Below are 21,733 nucleotides of genomic sequence, written 5' to 3'. Positions count from 1 at the left end.
ATAATCAATAGTCAACAACCAATATCTTTTTACTAAATATAAATACTAGTTAATAGCCGACAACCAATAGTTTTTTCACAAAACATCTTCATAATAACTTTCTTTAACTTATACAAACATACAATTAGGTTAATAGTTAACAATAAAATCAATTCTATTAGCTGTTTAAACAAGCTAGCAACCAACAGCGAACAACCATTTTATATTTGCCAATCACCCCATAATGTATTCACGTAAAGGTTTGTCTCCTCTTAAAGGATGAAATTCAGACTCTGATTTTGGAAAATACAAACAACTACTGTTATATTATGCTGGATTTATTGTAAATGTCAACATATTATCGAAAAAATACGAGATACACACTCCATAAGCCAAAGATATAACATCTCAAAATCACATGGCAATGGAAAAAAGGGCTCCAACGACTTATAAATTATGCACACCATCTTTAATTTATCGATGTGGGATAAATCATCTCAACAGCTACATAGATATATCGTAATTAACCCCGAGTCTTGAGCTCAAAATCGAGTGTATGTGTATATTGTCAATTCCAAAGAGGAAGATCATGAAAATAAAGGAACATTAAGAGAAAAATAATTTTACTATATAGACTAATTATGTTGTTGCAAGCAAGGGGTTTACAATATATTATATACAAAATGTCAAAATTTTACTTATCATCATAAATTAAGTTGTGAAAATAATGATGGAACAAGATCAACCACAGCCCATGCGAGGCCAGCATACTGGATAAATCTGATGCCCGAGTCAATATCGAATGAATCCTCACGAGAAGAGAATAATAATTTCTGAATGTAGCTTGATTCTTGCTTCGTTTTGTCCAACTTTTTATCGGTTGATGATGATCCATTTAAAGTGGAAATGTAAGTAGTTGAGCGTATAGGAATACCCATCGTGTTCAATGCCACGGGCAAAATCCACTTCGCCAAGGCCTTGCTGCAGTACTTCACGAGTAGGATGGTGGGTATTCCGACTAGTACCCTCCCGATAAACGAAGGCGTTGTGAGTTCTGGGGTGAAGAAGCGTGGAACATACTCATGGTGAAATTGTTGATATGTCTGTTGAATTCCCGCAACCTACACAGCACAACTCTTTCGCAATTAATCGTTATAGAAGGTCCACGATAAAATATGCAAAAAACTATTTATAATACATAAATAAATATAGGACGTAATAAAACTGAGGTTTCAAGTTGAGTAATGTTAGCAAAACTAAACAAATATAGGGCGTGTTGGGAAAACCACTTTTTTTACTAGCTATTTAGTTGGATTTGCCAAAAAAGTATGATTGGTAAATAAATTTAGACAACTGAAAAGATGGCTTTTAAGTTAAAATCAAAAGCTTCTTTTTGTAGCTTTTTTTATTGTCTTTTAGCTCTTGTCTTTTAAATTACTTTTTCTCTGATAAACAGCTAATAACCAACAAGTCAACAACTACTTCTTGCCAAACATCTCCTTACCATTAGCTTATACAATTAGCTTCACGGCAAACAAAAAAACCAATTTCTACACCTTGTCTCTAGGTAAGTCATCATTGATGACAACTATAAATCATTCACAAATTCTTAAATGTGATGGTCTCATGGTGAGACTATCTCTATTGGGCTAACTCATGTACATTAGTGTGTTAAATGATCACTTAAAACTTTAAAATGGTTAATTACATAAATTGGCTAATTATATGGGCTCGTCACATAGTGAGACCGTCTCATACAAGATGAGCTGTAAATCAATCTTTTCAACAGTAAATCTAAGCCAATCTCTAAAACTAGCCATTATTTACTCTATGTTTGATGTTTGCTGTTTTAATAATTCCATAAGATAATTTTAGTAGCCTAAAATTAGATTGACTGATACGTAAAAAGAACGAATACTCTATTTCCGTAATGCCTGAAACCCTTGATTCAAAAAAATATGAGGATTAATTGGAATATAACAATAAACAAAGTTGAAATAATGATACTTACAATTCCAAAAGCAACACCATTAAAGGCTGTATGGAACTCAAAGCTAGGCGTAGGAAACTCCGGAGTTGGATAAGCAAAAAACAATAAGAAGCTAAGCGCAGCCCAATATGCTGTAACTGTAAAATAACATAAATTGTGCAAGTTAGGACTTAGGAGCAATTTAATTAGGATTCAAAGACCTATATATAGATAGCATTTATACAAAGACCGAAAATTGCACAATTTAGTTTGAAGCCCATAACGCGATTTACACAAATAAGGACTAGAAAATAGATGTGAGTGTGGTATATTTTATGCTTCAACTGCTCAAGGTATATCATGAGATATCCCTTGAACCGGCCTAAATGCGTTTTTTTATACCTTGCCACCATGGGTAATATTGTTAATTTGATAGCCTTTACAACGCGAGACAGTATGATACGATACGACACGACCTTGTTTTTGCACCATGGTTCGACCTACACAACTTCATCCGGTAGGGTTCTATTCCTTATCAATCCTTATGAAAAATTATACATAGTGGGGTCCATTCCTTGCTCTTGTTCTTGATGTGGAAAGCATAGGAACTAAACGAAAAGGAGAGAATACTATCTACAGAAATCCCGATATGCTAACTTAGTCCAACAAGTGGAGAAATAGAATCTCACCTACGAGTCCACTTTATAAGTTGTATATCATTGATTCCCTAGTCAACTCACACCATTTTTACAAATAAGGGGGGAAAATTAAAAGCTGCATATTTGCAACAGATGTTAAAAAAATAACTGCAATCTATGCCATTTCATATGCACGAAATCAGCCGAAACATAAGATTAATTAGCTTGGAGAAACTCGGTACACACAATAAAATTCCATAACCAGCCGGCTGGTATCACAAGCAGGGAATACAACTAACACAAGAATGTCCTTAACCAGCAACACTGAAATATAACCCGTTTCACCAAGACGAGTCAATTCATAGACTTGTGGCTAAATCCGCCTCATGAGACTTGTCACATATTAAGCTTGATACCCATTGCTCACTTATAAAATCCAATTGAAGCCACCTTATTATAGTATAGATTTGTTCTTCTTACTTGAAAAACCTCGACTCTAACTAACATGAAAGATCGTGTTTTAGTGCAATGAACTAGGTAGCTCTTACTAAAAACTCTTTCCCCTTAGCTTATGAACATATTTATCCCAGGAAAAAATAATTTCAAGGTCAAAAATCAACATAAGGTGAGTAGAAAAGTGCATCAAAGTTGTTTATCTAGCTTTTTCACCTCGTGCTTATGGTAAATAATGGTGGAGTGTTATTCCCATTCAAATAGGATCTATGACACAAACTTGAAATCCATCTTCAAAGGTCATCCACAAAGGTCCTATTGATATTTTTCAATTGCAAGCAAACCCAATGTCATGTTATCTTAATCCCCTCGACCAGATTCATAGTTGGCCTCACACCACCTTTTCAAGATCCTGGTATTCCCAACTCTCCACCCTCCAAATGTGCAAAACAACATAGTCAAATTTCATACATTTATTCTATATTTGCAACTCCAGCCTACGATCAAGATCAAACATATTCGTTCCAAATTGTATCCATTAAAATGTTAAATTATGTTACCACATATCCATCTAAACATACACATTTCTTCAACACCCATCTTTTTAATACAATATATCTTAAAGATTAACATTAGTAGAGTGGTTCCTATGACATGTGACCATACGTTATCTCCCACAAGCCACATAATACATCAGGGGCAGAATAAAATTGAAAAATTCTATGAAGACCCCATGCAATTTCAAAAATTATGATATTTTTTTTACAGTTTTTTATCTATAAACACTTAACATATACTACGTAATTTAATATTGAAGCCTCCAATTTTCCGAGACCTTATGCGATCGAACATGTTAAACATGCTCGGGACGTCCCCTGTAATACATCCTTTAACATACAAACTAGGTCAAACTAACGTGGCAGTTTCACTATAAAGAAATGGAAAATAGAAGTTTTTAGCTCTTCCTCTTCCATTATAATATGTAGCAAAATACAACAAAATTGAGTTGGGGGGAAAAATGAACTAAATGAAAAGAAACTTTTAAACTATTTTAAGTTGAATTGAGATTAAGAGGTAGTTTAGGAACACTGCAAACTACTAAAATTAACTCACACAATTTTTTAGAAAATTTTCATTAAGTGGCCCGAGTTTGATTCATTTAGTGTCGGTTAAAAGAAATGGAATATTACAATATTTAATCAACCCAATGCCATTAAGTAACTTTTACCTAAGCAAAGTTTACGACGTTAGATTTACAAAACCTTACCCCTATGACATACTATATTTGTCTTATCACAGAGCCAAAAAGCGTTAAACTTTAGAGGGGAAGCACACTTACCATTTTGACCAGTGGTAATAAAAGTGTCAACGTATTCATGAATGGTGAGCCAGAAGGCAAGGACAACCACTCCCAGAACAAGCCCTCCAATGATATCAATCAAGCTATGCATACCAAGGTAGATTCGTCCTATGGAAAAAGACAATTTCAGCTTCAAGATGTAATGTACGGAAAACTATGGTTGAATTACATGCAAGTTTATCTCAACTCTCAAGACTAACCAAAGGCAATGAGGCCAACAATCAAGAAAACCATGCTGATGCCAACAAATCCATTAGTGTCATCTCTCGAGTTATATAGTACATAATATAAGAGGTATCTGTAGATCACAAGAAAAAAGTGGAACAATTATTCAACTTATAAGACCACATTCAGATAAATAATAAGAAGCAACTCCAATATATTTCATTACAAAAAGAAGATAGATATGCATCCTAGTCAAGCAATCAGCCCAAAAAAATATGAAGATAAAGTATTGGACAAGATCATCATGGTTTGGACTAAAAGCAATGGATCCTAACTCCCAATAACATACCCCTTTGCCAACATGTTGTTTGCCTTTGCTATAAAAGAATTTGATAGCATTTAACTTAAGAGTGAGAACAAAATTACCCATGTTGACACTAGACACCCACATGAGGAGACTACACAAAAAAATTTATACTCTCTTCGTTTCACATGACATGAAATTTTGCACCACTTGCACCCTCTATCATCATTTTTAATTTTGCATGCACATGAAAAATGATGCACTTAGAAAAATCGGAGGAAGTATAATGCTCAGCTCTAGAAATTGTCAAATGTCTTTCGTGTTTCATCATTTCATGTATGATAAAATAATGGAAACGCTAACAAAGAACACACAATTTCACAAGAAGGTTGCATATGAAGCATGATAGTGCCTGCCACAATGTTCATCAGCAAGCTACTTTGCTTACCTACATTCACTCATTCCTTGTATAGAAATAAAAAGCAAATTATTGTGAGATCCTCAACCCAAATGCAATACTACTCCTCAATGAACTTAATTTTCAAAATTCATAACTCCATGCCATATCATCATTAAAAGCTATGCCTCAAGTTGAGCATTAAACTACTGGCAATTAGAGGTGTTCATTCAAGTCATCGAGTTGATTTCGGGTGGTTTAGTATCCACGTTTTTTTTTAACATAATTGTAAATCCAATTATAAGTTGGGTGAAATCAAGTTTGGTTACTATGCCGGGTGAATATCAAATCATCGGGTATGCTTTGAACACCTCTACTGCCAATCCACGACAAGTTTTCTCTAAAAGCCCATGCCAAACTCCAAAGGCAATATGAAGTAAGAATGTAAGATAATGATATAAGCAAATACTTGCAATAACAAAGAGCACTTTCAAAAGTATAAACATCGCTTGATTATGACAACTAAATTCATTAGAGAAAACAAAGAAAGATTATTACCCAGATAAGCAAACTGTATTGAGGGTATGAGATGAAGGCAAACCATATTCTTGGGCATTCTCTTCTTCACCCTTAGTAGCAGTCAATCTTCTAACAGGTGGGCAGCTGGGCCTTGGAGCAGAAATTACATCCTATATAACCAAATTTTCATCATAACCCTAAATCACCCCTTATTTCTCACACATTTTGCTAATCTTGAACAAAATTCTTACCTTTACACAATTCCCAATATAATCACAAAAAGCCATTAATAATGTCATTTGCCTTGCTAATTTTCCATGCCCACTCTGCAATATTTCCATACAAAACAAAAACCCATATCATAATTTCTCAAAACTCAATTATTTTTTATAAAAAAAGTCTCAATATTTCTGAGAGTTTCAGAAAGTACCCAGAAAAGGAGAGGAAGAAAACCAGTGTAGAATGGCACAGAAACAACACATGATAACCCAGAAAACAGCACATCCAAAATTTTATGCTGTGATTTCTGAAAATCCAACCAAAAAAAATCAATACCCACATCATAAAAAACATTCAGCAACATAAATATCAACAAAAATCTACAAAATCTTAAAAACCTGGATCTGAAGAATGAAGGGTATGCCGATCTTAACATGGTGGGCAACCCAGGGTTGCACAAAAGATCTAATTTTTCTGGTTAAATCAAAAATTGAAGCCAAGAAAATCCATGCTACAATTCCACTTAAACTTGCAGCTTGCCATACAGGAATCTTCTCCATTTCTCTCTTCTTTCTCCTACCCTTGGAATCCAATTATAAAGCAGGTCAGCAGGAGAAAGAAAAGATTCAAACTTTAGACTTGTAACAGAAAAATAAGGCTTTAATCGTGCAATTAGGGATTCCTAAGAATACAAGTCTTTGAATAATTCATTGTGGGTTGGCTTTGTTTCTTCTTCTTTTTACTGAAAGAGTGATGGGAGCCATGACCCATGGAATATAGTTGAATTTTGCCTGTCAAATAGCAAAAAGAAGGGCCATGAAAATGACAATTATAAGAGAATGTGAGAAAGAAGGTTCTAGGGATGGAAAAATTAGTAAGTGGGGTTAAGAGTAACATGTTGGTGACATTAAAAGAAAACTGAGGCCCTTGATTTCATAGGATTAGGTTTGTGATTAATCAAATCAAGGGTGATTAAGAGGGGTAAACGAGAATAAGATCTTACGTCATTTGAGCGGGTTTTACTTTTTAATGTAAAATTACCAATTAATATTTAGGATAGAACATGATCAAGTTTGTATGTTCAACTCTTCAATTATGTGGATTTTGTAGTGTATAAGACTAAGCCAATGCCCATGCCCTCCGGTCAACTGGAAACAACAACAATCGGTCTTCGATAAAAAAAACCAACTTGTAGGTTCGAAAAGAATAGCATTTCCTCGAATTAAAAAAAATTGGTTAACATGTAAGGGAATGCTGTAAAATAACCCACATGTAATCTCACATTGTAGAATTAGAGAGAGGTCGACTAAATCTAGGATGGAATCTCATCGAGTTTGTGTATAGTCAACTCTTCTCTTATACGGGTCTAGTGTATATGCCTAAGCCCAAATTATATAGCTTTAATTCTTCCTAACATTCTCCACCCCTGAGAAAACTAAATGGATTACGTAATACTCTCTTTTTAAGAGATTTTCGTCTTTTCATTTTAGTTTATTCTTTTAACTTTGAAAGATTTCTATTTGTGTCAAATTTTCACGGCTTTCTACAAAATATATATATCATTCTCAGTTAGTCTCTTGAAAGATCGTCTCTGAGAGATGCATTTTAAGCCCAGCCAATTAAAAATTAATGTCTACTTACCGTATTTTTAATGCCTCTTATATTATCCTTTAATGTTTACTTACCATATCCGTAATGTCTACTTCCAATATCTTAATTGTTTACTTACATTATTGTTAATGCCTACTTTAATATTTTAAAAAATATATAATAGGCTGACTCAATAGAGACGGTCTCTCACAAAAATTTGTGATATTATTTTTTTTTATCTTACCTGTAAATTTAATTATTGCTATAAATATTTTACTATTTATGTTAATTATAAATTAATTACCCATTTAGAAAAAGTTAAATGGGCAATCCATATCAACGGATCAAAATTGTCAGGAATTTGTTTTCGTTGAAATCGTCGTTGATGTTTTGAACTTTTGATATTGGACTTTTCATGGTTGGCTGCCATTTGACTGTCAAAGGTAAACGTCACAACTCAACTCACTATATTGTACTTGAAATACGTGTATCATCATATATTGAAAAAAATATTAATATTAGTAACAAGTATAATATAAAATAGTATAATTTGCACTTATTAATAAAAACATAAATAAATATTTTTTATGTTTATCTAAAATAACACTATTTAACTCAAAAACTCTCATATTTTTCAATTAAATGGTACTATTTTAAAAGGACAAAGAGAATATTATAATTTGTAGATCGTAAATAAGATAAAACTCAAATAAAAATAAAAATAGAAATGGAAAACTGAACCAACAATATAATGATTTTGTGGATTAAATTAAAAAATTATGAGACAACATTAAAAATAAATATGCACAAATTAAAGGAAGCAACTCATAAGTCTTGGGCATATGTGCAAATCCGGGTCTATTTGGACATCCTTGTAAAGTTTACCTTAATGAAATGGAATACGGTTTCAAAAAAATTAAATAATAAAAAAAATTATTAATAATAATAATAATAATAATAATAATAATAATAATAATAATAATAATAATAATACCATGATAACTTTAACTTCTTTTAATATAAATTCAATTAGATCAAATTGGGCCATAGCAGATCAAATTAGACAAGACCTTATTATACTTAATCAAATTAGATTAGATCAGACTAGACCTAACCAGATCATACTTGACCTTATCAAATCATATCAGATTAAATCAAACCTTATTAAATTCGAATTTTATTCAATTAGATATGACGAAGAAAACATGCTTATATTGTGTGGATATGATGAAAAATCAGATAAAATAAGAGAAGATGTGTGGATTAGAATTATAGAAAAATGGTGAATACTTTTTAAAAAAGAAATATTGCGTTAGGGACATTTGAAATAAAAATGTGTCAATCTTTTAAATACAGTAAAAATAGCGTTAGGGACATTTGATCAAAAGTCTTATTAGCGATAAAATATCACATATGAATATAATATGTTAATCATGCATTACATGAGTAATATTTTTATCATTTAAGTCAAATTTGAATTTATTTAAAATAAAATTCACATGTATACAACATATTTAAAATTACAACTCAACATAAAATAAATTAAAGGAAAAATTACCGTGAATAATACAACATTTTGTTAATTTTCGTACAGTAATACCAACTATTGATTAACTATGAATAATATCAACTTAAAGGGTTGTTGTCTAGAAAATCCCTAACATGTTAAAAATCAAATTATTGGTGATTATAAGACAAAAAACTTGATAAACTAATTAATAAACTAAAGTTGGTATTACTTTAGGAAAATACCCCCTAAGTTGGTATTATTCATGGCTAATCAATAGTTGGTATTATTGTATAAAAATTAACAAAAAATTGTATTATTGACGATAATTTTTCCTAAATTAATTTTAAAAGAAGATGAGTTGGACATGTACCCTTTTCCAAATCTTGACTTTGAGTGGAAATACTGGATTGAAGATTAAGAATAACTTGTACATGTGAAATCGTGTGACACACCTTGTAATAGTTACTATGTGCATGAATGATATATATAGAAAGTGAATGTAAGAATTAATTTTTCTTTGAATTTTTTTGGGTCTTTCATGTGGAACAACATATCTTGACCCATGCATTCCATCATCACATGATGAATACAAAGTGCCAAGCTCAACCATCTTGTATTCCAAGAACACTACTAAGGACCTTAAGAAGCAAAGAATGGTTAGTTAACATGGGAAAATGGCCATGGGTGTCCAAGATAGTCAAATTCACAAGACCTCCCAATTTCTCCTTCATATAATTACCAACAAATAATGGAACGACGAAATCATCTTTCGATTGAATGATGGTTGCTCGGACTTGTACTTGTGATAAAATCGATCGATAATCGCTTAAAAAGACGGACTTTGCAACATCAAAACTTGTATTAGGGTTTATCATTTTCAAACTACGCTCAAATTCTGAGATTGCATTGCTATCATTTACTCCTATGCTATTTGGAGCAAAATTTTGAACCCAATCTGTATAGTTTTGCTTCATTTGATTAAAAATTTCATCAATATCTGACTTTTCAAATCCTCCTTCATATTCTTGATCATTAAGATACCTACACATGAGTATAATGCAGTAATTAACAAGATTTGCTTTCTGAGAAATCATCAGGAGTTTGAAATTAGTTATTGGTTTGTTTGACCGGCTGATATATTGGATTTTTTTGTTAGTTGTTAAGCAAACTGTTAAGGAAATATTTGATAAAAATTAACTCTTGGTTGTCTATTTGAGAAAAAATAATTCCAATGCTATAAAGCTAATAAAAAATTTACTCATTATAATTTTTAATTTTAGCTTAAAAGTTAGCTTTTTAGCTGATTTGATAGTCATTTACCAATACTTTCTTTAGTTGTTTGAGTGTTTGACCAATTGATCGATTAGCCAATCAACAAGCCAATTTCAAATACACCCTACTTAAACACAACAAAAATTCTTAAATGAGACAATCTCATGGTGAGACCATCTTTATTGGGCTGATCTATATATATTTATTGTATTAAAGTGATCACTTACAATTTTATTTGATCAATTACAAAAAAAAGCTTATTATATGAGTCAATCTCATGGTAAAACGGTCTCATACAAGACCAGTTATAAAAATATAAAGCCACTAAGAAAATAAACAAGAAGATAGGTACCTAGGAGAACCACCCAATAAAATAAGGTGTTGAAAGAGTTGTGGCCTTTGTATAGAAGCTAAGCATCCAATCATGGCTGACATAGAATGACCCATAAAAATGGGCTTATCAACCTTAAGCTCATCAAGAACACCCACCAAATCATGTGCATACCCACTATAATTGGAGTACTTGTTTGGATCATACATTTTAGGGATAACATTTGGAGAGAAAGCTAAGTCAAACACTACAACCCTAAAATATAATGCAAGGAAAGGGATAAGATTGTGCCAAACACTTTGTGTTGAGCCAAATCCATGCCCCAATACTAGTGTTTGGCTATTGCTAATATTTCCATAAATATTTCCATTTAAGGCTTCAAATATACCTCTACTTTGCTCCATTTCCCTCTATTTCTAGTATTTGTTTCTTGCAATGAAGGAAAAGGAAGGGTTGCTACTTGCTATATATAGAAATGATAGTTTAACTAGGGTTATAGACTTATAAACTAAATAAATACCCCTCCAATTCAAACAAATATTTTATTTTTTTAAGTCAATTCACCTTAATTGTGTCATTACTATTGTAAAAAAGATTTTTGACAAATGTGAACACCTTTTTGGTTATAAATATGTTTGAATAATACCTATTATTTCTTTTTATTACAAAATAGCCTGAGGGAAGGTGAGTGTTGATTGATAATCAAATTGAGGATTTCACTCGAAAAAAGTAATACTTTCTTTAACTGAGGTAATAATTGATTCGCAAAATCTATTATCTAATATTTTTTTGTTTGTCCATTTGGGCTAGGTAACACAAACACAAAGTCCACCAATTAAGTAGAATATGATAATCTCTGAATCAATGGTTGAGATTCCAAGAGATGATATACTCAATCACTCCCTTTTCACACAAGAGTGAGCTATATATATTTCACTTGAAATCTAGGATGGTTGTGCTTCAGCTTTGTGACTTTTTATCATATTGATTTTTGATATTATATTAAATAATCATCTCAATCAAAAGTCAAAGTTTTAAATTGATGCCTCAAGATATATATTCTTTACGAAAATATATTTGCTCTTTCTGTACCTTTAAATTTACTTACTCGATAAAACTTATAAAACCTAGAAAAATAATACCAACTATCATAGACAAGCATTATATTTATTATCATGTAGTACAACTTTCTATCATGACCACAAAAACTAAAACTATTAAAATGTACATATTCTTTAACGTTATTTCCACAAAACAGGATCACTAAAATTAAAAAATTAAAATTTTTTAAATGATAATTATATTATTTTATTAAATAATATATTTGATGGGAAAAAAGTGAGAACCATAAGCATTTTATTGAATAATAAATTTGATGGAGAAAAAGTGAGAACCATAAGCATTTAAAAAATATTAAAATAAAGAAAGTAGAAAAAATATGAGGTACATAACTATTAAAAAAAGGTTTATATAAAGTTAGTACATGTAGAGGCCATAAACAATAAAAAAATATTGAAACAAAATTACTAAAAAATATATGGAGATCATAAATATTACTAAAATATTAAAATAAAAATACATAAGATTAATTATGTCAAAAATTTAAGATATATAAATATAAATATTATTTAGGGATACACCAAATAATAGATAAAATAATTCAAAATGACAAATAAAAGAGGAAGTATAAGTTAAGACAACTAAGAGCTTTCCTTAATAATTTTTGACAAATAACTTTATTAGTACTTTATACCAAGAAAGTGACTTCCAATTGTATGTTAGTGCAACTACATTATGGACTTAACATGGGGCATCAATTTACAACCAACTTGTTATATACACTCTTCTATCTCTCTTTGAATATACCACATAATTTTTAGTCCCTCTTTTTTACTATGTCATATTTATTTAATTAAAATATCTTTATGATTATTTTATTGATTAGTATGCACATATTACTTATATCTTTTAATTCCGTCTACATAATTTTAATATCTTCATGCATCACTCCTTAATTTTATATCAACTTTCTTTAATTACAATTTTAAAGCAACATATGAAGTATTATTCTGTCCATTTGTTATTAAAAGTAATATGTTGTGAAAAAAAATATTATTATCAATAGCAAACTCAAAGGGACTGAGAGAGTATGACATAGTAAAATTAAGAGCCATTTACAATATATTAAAGTAATTAAATATTCATATTTTCACATACAAAGATTTTGAGTTGACTATCATGTAATTCTATAAAAAATAATACTATATGATTGTACATAATCGAAATTGTCTTTTCAGATTTTGAATTGATTTCATACTTTTGTCCCACATCTACTAATATAGTCTAATATCTACGCATCAACTTGAGTTAGTAGGAATTTAGGTGGCATTATGATGGACACATAAATATATAGTTATTTAAGTTTATTTGAATTTTCTTATTCACATGACTTTCATTACATATTATATTTATAGCACCTTTATTATTATTATTATTATTATTATTATTATTATTATTATTATTATGTAAGTATAAATTTAATTCTCTTTGAAGAGGTTTGATTAACATCAAATTATTACATAGAATTAATTCTAATTTCGTGTTTAAATAAAATATTGTAAAATTGTCTATAGATGAAATATACTAACAAAATTGTGTATACTAAAAGAAAAGAACTTTTTTTGTTCAATAAAATATATATGTGAAAATACTTCATGGAAAATGTATGGCCAACTGAATATTTTTCTTTATTTTTGTAGAAAATTATCACGAAAATTACAAATTGTTACAGAGTTATGAACTTATGATTTATATCTAACTATACAATTATTTGGATATCTTCTCATGAATTTCAATTTAGTACTCCAATTAAATTCATATTATCTTATGCATGTATAATGATAGTAGTGGTAAAATTTATCAATCAATCGATCTGTCTATTTACTATCTATATAATATAGACGTAAACGATTAATTTGAATGACATGTGTCGCAATCATGTTTTTTTCGTTAAAATCCTATAAAAATATTCAAAAATTAGAACATATTTAATTAGTTTCCATTAACATTAAGTAAGATATTCTTCGTGATAAATACAAAAATATTTTCTATCGTAGATGTGTATTAATATAATAATATCAAATAGTAATTTGGTTTATTTATACAAAGATAATATTAATAATAAAAAATTAAGATATTTCGTATATTTGTTGGAAAGTTAAGCTATTTACAAAAGTCACGATGAATAAAAAATTACTCTCTATCCATTTGAATTCAATACATCATATAAATAAATCAATATGAAATTTTTTTGGTGCAACATAGCAAATCTAAATGGACATAAAAGTATTTAAAAGGGTATTTTTAAAATCAAGCTAGAAATAACAATATTGGATAATTCAATGGTATCATAAATGAATATGTCATTAAATCCACCTAGAAATATTAAAATAGATATGTTCCACCAAATTTGTCTTTATAGATATTGATGAATAAACAAGAAAAATGAAACAAAAATAAATATTTTAAAGTATTGGGCGAAATATGTGGATGAAATTAAAGGGTAAATTAAATGTATAGATGACAATTTAAGAAAGAATATAAGTCAAAACGAAAAATAAAAGTAGAGCTAAAAGAGCATAAATTTTAGTATGAAACGGTCTCATTATAAGGCGCGCCTCTTACATAAGTTGAATAGCCTAATTAATATAAATTATTAACATATTAATTCTTTGTTTTGGAGTCCTCTCACAGAGACAGAATCTAAAAAATTAAAAAAATAAATGGTAATGATGTGGCGTGATTTGTGAAATGTCAAATGTAGTTAGTGCACTTGCTTCTCTTGAAAGGGATTAGTCGAGGAGGGAATTGGTTATTGAATTTTGCTCAAAAAGTAGAAGTGAACCCAACAAACTTGCCATCCTTGCCTTTATTATGTTAGTTTCCACTTTTTGAATTCATTACTAAAGTAGGAAAATCATAGTTTCTTTTACTCAACTATCCATTATTTATGGCTCTTAATAATTGATCGGATAAATTTTAAATCGAGTTATTTTTTTATTGAATTATTGTTGAATTAAATTGTATTTTAATTAGTCGAGTTAAATTAATTAATAAGAATAATGATTTGAAACTTGTAAAATATTGATCAAGTTTCAAAAGAGTCAAAATGAAACATAGCCTACATTTAAAATTGATCCATTTCTATTTTTCAGTTGAAGTATTTTCAAATTACAAATTGATATTGTTTAGTTATATGACTCACCAAGTTTTAATCAGATGTAAAATAAATTTAAGACGACAAAAAGTTAGTAATTGTATATTAATGATGTTATATACTACCCCTCTGTTTTTAAATGTTCTTTCCATTTACTTTTTTTCGCAGATCCTAATTCAAATTTTAAAATCAAATAATTTTAATTGTAAGTTTTTAAAATTTCAAAAAGGTTGATATGTAGAAAGTATATATTGAGACGTTTCTACCAAGATTCTATATGAATATGTTTTTTTTTCTTATAGATTGATGAGAATTTGTAATCAAAATTTAATACCAAAATTCGTAAATTCTATCCGAGAATAACATATAAAAACGGAGACATTAGTATATATGCTTGGACTATCAGGGTGTTCTATCCTTTATTTTACATTTCATTATTGCAAACTTAAAACTTGCAAGACTAGACAACTTTTAAAGCTCTGCTTTTTATCTTCAACCCGTCTTATATGAGACCATATTATTGTGAGACGGTCTATATAAAAAGCTCATTAGTAAAAAAAATTAAAAAAAAGAAAAAACAATGAAAATTGAATTTCCGCTTGTACATGAAGCGATTTTTTTAAAAAATAATTTGAACTAGCCTAAACAAAATCGTTTCATTGTGAGACGACCTCAATAGAGAATTAGTGTTTTATCTTCCAAAACAAACAAAGAAAAATAGAAATTTGTACTCTTTTCATTCCGGTAAAATTGTCATATTTTCCTTTTGTACTTTATTCAACACAAACTGATTTTTTTTAATATCTCAAATTTAAATGATTAAAATTACAAAAAGTTAATATTAATATAATTTACATTGAGATGAATTAAAATATCTTATGTTTTAAGTTATAAATTAGGAATAAAATAGTGGATTGATGGTGGGTATAAAGTTTTACTCATCTCATATCCACTTGTCTTACCCCATACACCATATATGTATGCCTTGTATCAATAATATACTATTTTATAATACTTTTATATATTTTTTTATTAGATTGACAAAAGTTTAAAGATAATACTCCCTCCGATCCAAATTAATAGTCCTATTTCCTTATTTGGCAAAACCTTTTTATTAGTCCCATTTCTATTTTTGGCAATCTTTTTTTACTTAAATACCCTTAGTTCACACACGTAATTACGAATTTACCCCCGTAAACCCTACTAACCTAAAATAATTAACAATATAACACATCATTAATCAACCTAATCTTTCCCTCCCTTTATAATTCCCCTATTTACTGAATCCCTACCTCTCCCTCCCTCTCTCTCATGTTCATCCTCAACCTCTGTATAACTCTTCTTCTTCTTCAATGATCTTCATCTTCATCCCCAAGAATACCTTGGTTTACGGTTTATTATCTTCATCTTCATTTTTTTTCCACCATCTTCGTCTTCCTTGAAACCCTAATACTTTTAGGGGTTTTTTAAATATGGGTTTTTTCTTGACTTTTCTGGGTTTTTTTGAACATGGCGTCACCAACGTCTTGTCTTTGTTGTTTGTCTTCGTCCCAAGAAAGTGATCCTACGATTGGATCTCCTAACCCATGGTTCGATTTCTACAATCGCCTACCTGCATCGTCTACGACTTCTGATGAAACGGATCCTAACTGGGGAAGAAGTATAACTTCTGAAGATGAAGAAATACATGGTATGTTTGATTTACAACTGGATCTTCAAGATCTATACATTGAGAACTTGTTCCCTTCCTCAGATGAAGAATCATTGGATGATGATGATTTGCTGTCTGATATAGATGTTCGAGGCCCATTTTCTCGTATGGATACATCTTTTCTCTTTGACTAATGATGATTTTGTTTATGTGGTTTGTATGGTATGCATGTCTTTCGTGTTCTATTTTTGTTGCCCTATGATTTTTTTTTTGAGGGTAAACAATTGATTATAGCTACAAAATCCCTAAATCCATTCATTTTGCCACCAATCTAGGGTTTTCAGTTCATAAGCCACCAAACATTATGTTTAGGAGGCTATGTTCTTACCAGATGAAGGAGGCAATTAGTATGGGATTTAGGTTATCTGTGATGAGTTCAAATTGTTCTCTGAGATGAATATGTTTTTCATTTTGTTTTTGAAGCCATCCATAAATTGTTATATGACATTTCGTTCTAAATGTTTACGGCTAAACATCTCCCCTATTTAATTTCTACATCGTGTTTAGACCTAAACATTTACCTAACAATGTAACCCAAAAGTGAGTACAAAAGGTGTCCCAAAAGTATACTCATGTGTGTCATATTTACATGTTCCTGGTGTTCATGTTGGTGCTACTTCTGTGGTTGCTTCTGTTGTTGCTTCATTTCATGCTGGAATATATGCTGCTGGTTCTGTTGCTGCTTCTGTTGTTGCTTCTGATGTTGCTTCTGTTGTTGCTTCTGTTGCTGCTTCTGTTGTTGCTTCTGATGTTGCTTCTGTTGTTGCTTCTGTGCTTACTCTTGTTAAATGAAGTTGATGGAAAACTGCTTCGTCTTTGATCCCCAAGTAAAATAAAATTACCTCAAATGTAGTTTCATCCACCTTTGTGTCCAGATATGTTAGTGCCTCGTAAATTGTTTGCTGCTGTACCCCCAAACAATGTGGGAGTCTCCCTTCCCTTTCTAGTTTTGCTTTGCTCATGTGTGGAATGTCATAATCCATACCACCTAGTTTCTTAATAACCTCAATTTTACATGCTTGTAGTGTGATCCATACATTCTTCAGTGCATTTGGTGTCAGATTGTCAAATGCTGTAGTCACTGCGTTAACTAGTTGTTCATAGTTGTATGCTGATTTTTGATGCTGTAAAGATTGTATTGACCTAAAGAACCCTAAGTCAAGCACATTCATATCCGGTGAGTTAGGAGGTTGTTGCACTAAGTGGAAGTTAAATCCATCAAGTGTTGCCACCTCTCTAAACACTTCATCATCATCTAAAATGTGTGGTTTAGCATTGTCCTGTTGAATGAAAATTGTTTTGCTTAAATGTGGTGGCCATTTAATTCTAATTGCTGGTAGTATCTTATGCACAATCATGTCTCTTGTGTGATCTTTAGTGATTGATTGTATTGGTTTGGTCTCTGGCTCTCCTCTCTTCCTGTTTTTTGAACTCCTTTGTGCTGCCACTTGATGTGTGAAAGGAAAAATGCCTATCTTTCCATCAAAAATCATCTCACCTTCACTAGAAAAGATTGGTCTTGCAACGGCACACATAAACATGATCTTGGGGATAAATCTTTTAGATTGGATTTCTCTATGTGGCTCTATTTCATCTTGAGTTAGATAAAATGTTTGTTGTGTCCTTGTAATATAAAACAACTTTTCATCAATGTGGACTACATTTGACATCTCATTAAATGTGAAGTTGCTTGTTTGCTCATCAAAAATGCAACTACTAAGACAAAAAATTAACCTGTCGAGTTTATTTTTGTCTGTAAGTAACGGTTTGATTGCGTTGGTGTGCTTTCGAAAGTACCTTTTTTTTTCCATCTGCATACTGTGGTGTGGCTAACTCCCATGGCCCTTGATAGTGATCTTAAAGTTGTCTTCTTCACTTTTTCAATTGATTTGAATTTGTTTTCATCAAAGGGGATTGATGCCCTTCCTTTGGTCCCTGTCTTCTTATTGTTGACATTAATTGGAACTTCATTTTTTTTTGATCCCGAATCTGTCTCCATATCCTTCCAATTGTCCTCCTATGCAAATCGTACTTCTTCACAATTTCATTGATGAACCCGAATCTGTCTCCATTCCACTTAATTTTTTGTTTTCCCTTTACTGTGTTACTAATTGTCAACTCATTGGATTGATGCCTTCTTTTCAATACTGTATTTTTCTTCCACTTTCATTATTGGCTTCTTTTCATCAGTGTTACAATCTTCCAGTTTCATGGATGGCTTCTTTTCAAAATCAAAACATTTAGATTTTTGTAGTTATTTAATTAATTTTTAACACTAAATGCATACCGTGTTTGTTTTTTTATAAATCTGAATTCAACGAAAGATTTAATATCCGCATGCGCATGTGGCGTGAGGGTTGCTCGTTTTCAATTGTCGTTCAAAAAACGTTGAAGAAATCAAGGAAGAATTGAAGACTTAGTTTATTTTATGATTTTGACGGGTTTTGTAATTTATTTGATGTAATTTTTTGTAATTTAAATTAAGTAGTTTAATGGTTGTTTAATTATTAAAATTTCGGAAATGTATTAATTTCAATTAAGTCTCAAACAATGTGAAACCCAATTTTCCCTCCAAAATTCATTCTATCTACTTTATTAAGCAAAAGGAGGGAATCATTAACAATTAATCCAATTACTTAAAAATACCCAACGAACACTTTTTAATGGACCCCACACAACCCTTAATATCCGTGCCCAAGGAAATGGGACTAATTATTTGGTTCGGAGGGAGTAATTTTTAAAAGCAGCCTTATTAAAGGTACTCTAAGTGTTTGAACTACAGATAAAATGTTTTTTAAACATAAAGTTAATATTAGTTTACAGAAAAAATGATATAATAAATTATTCACCATAAATTTTAGGAAAAATGACTTAGAATAATTCAATATTTTTTTTGATTTTCCTACAATAATCCCACCTATTGATTAACCATGAATAATTCTAACTGTAGGGAATATTTGCCTAGAGTAAACTCGGGTTATCGAAGGACCTGGTATAGTAGGTAATTTACCAAAAAAAGTAAACTGAAAATTAATGTGAAATTAGAGAAAAGTTTTGAAAATTCACAATAAAAATTCCAAAAAATAAAAAAAAATCAGAAAATTTTTAATATTTTTGTACATTTTTTCGACATTTTATTTTAATTTATCTTTTTTTTTAAAATTAAACTTATTATATCAAGTCATCTGGTTATCAGGTTTACTCTAGGAAAATACCCCTTAAGTTGGGATTATTCATTGTCAATCAATAAGCAGGATTATTCATTGTTAATCTATAGGTGAAATTATTGTAAAAAAATCATGAAAATGTCGAATTATTCTAGGTAATTTTTCCTAAATTTTAATTTAATTTTATTTAAATTTCATATTTTTGATAAAATTTAAAATGTAAATAAATAATTTATAAGGAATGATGATAGTATAGGGATATATAATACGAATATTGAGGGAGTACGAGGCAGATATATTATGATGGGAGTTTTTTTGAAAGGAGGCTGGAGAAGAGCAAAAAAATTGATAGTTCAAAGGGATTTGTAGTTTTGTACAAAAGTTTGGGAAAAAGGAAAACTTACTCATTAAAACCTAATAAAAATGTTGATTTATTTCCTAGATTACTACCCAAGATGATGTAGTTAGGTTAAGGAAGCCAATAGTATTCCAAAAACACTAATTTGCCAATAATGTCTAGGATACTTAGAATATTAGGAAAACAACTTTATGCTATTAAAGAATATTCTTCATTGTTATTTTATTTTCAAATTTCTAAATTAATATGGGTAAAAAACACTAAAGGTTGAATTGGTTAGACTAAAATAAGCTAAATATAAAGTTTATAAAAATTAATGCATAAATCTATTTAAAAAAAATGTTATATAAAACACAAATAGTGGATTCAAAATATTGTGCAGAGAATAAATAACTGTTAAATAGAGTTATAGGTTGAAATTATTAATTAGTATGACCTTTTAAAAATATTGATAAATAAGTTAGGTATTTAAATTAATCGTTTAAGCCAATAAGGAGATTTGTTAAGAAAAAAGTAGGAAAAGAGTAAATTTAGATAAAAAAAAAAAGAAATAAAGGTAATACTTGATAGTAATAAGCAACTAGGAGTAATTGAGAAGATGTGACTATTGGTAAAAATAATAACAAATTTAAAGTAATTTTTTATAGTGAGGCTTCAGAATATGTTATATATTTTAACATGTCTCTTTATATAAAAATCCTTTAAACTAGAAATGATAATGTAGATATAATTAAAACCTTTTTATATCTGATGCGAAATATTCCACTTGAATTTAAAGGATATAGTAGAAATTCAAATCCTCACTTTTTCAAGTGACTTATTATTGTTTAATGTAATCTACATTACTCAATACTCGTTTTTCATCATATTATTTTTGATGTTTATCTTATTTACATATTCAGTTATCATTTTCCGACAATTAGTTATTATTCTTCAATTTTTTTCTATAAAAATAATATATCTAAAAATTATGCAATTAACTTTTTGAATTCTAAAGATTACGACAAAGGGTTGAAGAAAGTGCTTGAGTGGGTTTTAATCGAAAATGGCATTCTTGCTCATCATCATCATACCCAGTGTATCCCACTCATAGAAACTATGAGCAAGGTTTGGAGAGAAAAAAAAACGGAATTCATATTTGCAAAAGAGAATGCGGCCATAGAAAAGCATTCTGGCTCAAGTAATACATCAAAATAACTGGGGACATATCATGGAGTGAAGATATGTGGAGGATGGATGCGTGATTTTTAGCTTATTCGTGTTTCATTGATAAAACTTTTTATTAGATGTAGTCTACCTTCTTGTTTTTACTTTTTATTTTTATTTTTATTTTTCTCATATGTATCTATTTATTTTTTTTATTATCCTTTCTTAGATTATTATTAATGGTTAACGTGTGTAGTTGCAGGCATTCGGGTAGCTACACTCTCTCTGAAGTTTTTTCTTGAGCCGAGAGACTCTTTGACCGCACTCTTCTTCATGGGTATGAGTTGCCGTCTTTTTTCTCTCCCCATTTTGACAATAGTTCCTGTAAGCGGAATATATTGAATATGATGATAATACAGTAGCTAAGGC

The 21,733-nt window shown here is 30.1% G+C and overlaps 2 protein-coding genes across 2 annotated transcripts; both read right to left on the bottom strand.

The window, feature by feature from the left end:
• Positions 1–426: 426 nt before the first annotated feature.
• On the bottom strand, positions 427–7,742 carry LOC130821089 (lipid phosphate phosphatase delta-like). Its single transcript, XM_057686719.1, has 8 exons — positions 6,402–7,742; positions 6,215–6,310; positions 6,036–6,110; positions 5,824–5,954; positions 4,600–4,697; positions 4,379–4,507; positions 1,991–2,106; positions 427–1,100 (listed from the first exon to the last, which is right to left on the bottom strand). Exons 1-8 carry the CDS (start codon positions 6,561–6,563, stop codon positions 684–686), a joined length of 1,224 nt encoding a protein of 407 aa, XP_057542702.1. The 5' UTR covers positions 6,564–7,742; the 3' UTR covers positions 427–683.
• Positions 7,743–9,114: 1,372 nt separating this feature from the next.
• Positions 9,115–11,157, bottom strand: LOC130820797 (strigolactone esterase D14-like). Its single transcript, XM_057686315.1, has 2 exons — positions 10,728–11,157; positions 9,115–10,144 (listed from the first exon to the last, which is right to left on the bottom strand). The coding sequence occupies exons 1-2, from the start codon at positions 11,108–11,110 to the stop codon at positions 9,706–9,708; spliced, it is 822 nt and encodes a 273-aa protein (XP_057542298.1). The 5' UTR covers positions 11,111–11,157; the 3' UTR covers positions 9,115–9,705.
• Positions 11,158–21,733: the final 10,576 nt, after the last annotated feature.

Source organism: Amaranthus tricolor, chromosome 1, assembly GCF_026212465.1.
Source record: "Amaranthus tricolor cultivar Red isolate AtriRed21 chromosome 1, ASM2621246v1, whole genome shotgun sequence".
In the NCBI taxonomy this organism is placed as follows: Eukaryota; Viridiplantae; Streptophyta; class Magnoliopsida; order Caryophyllales; family Amaranthaceae; genus Amaranthus; species Amaranthus tricolor.
Note: the sequence above shows the minus strand (reverse complement) of the source record. Positions and strands in the feature narration are given on the sequence as shown.

Coding starts and splice junctions, on each gene's coding strand:
- LOC130821089 (XM_057686719.1), bottom strand. CDS start 6,563: ATGGAGAAGATTCCTGTATGGCAAGCTGCAAGTTTAAGTGGAATTGTA. Junction 6,111..6,214: donor TTCTTCCTCTCCTTTTCTGG/GTACTTTCTGAA, acceptor GAAATATTGCAG/AGTGGGCATGGAAAATTAGC. Junction 1,101..1,990: donor ATGGTGTTGCTTTTGGAATT/GTAAGTATCATT, acceptor TGTGCTGTGTAG/GTTGCGGGAATTCAACAGAC.
- LOC130820797 (XM_057686315.1), bottom strand. CDS start 11,110: ATGGAGCAAAGTAGAGGTATATTTGAAGCCTTAAATGGAAATATTTAT. Junction 10,145..10,727: donor TTATTGGGTGGTTCTCCTAG/GTACCTATCTTC, acceptor ACTCATGTGTAG/GTATCTTAATGATCAAGAAT.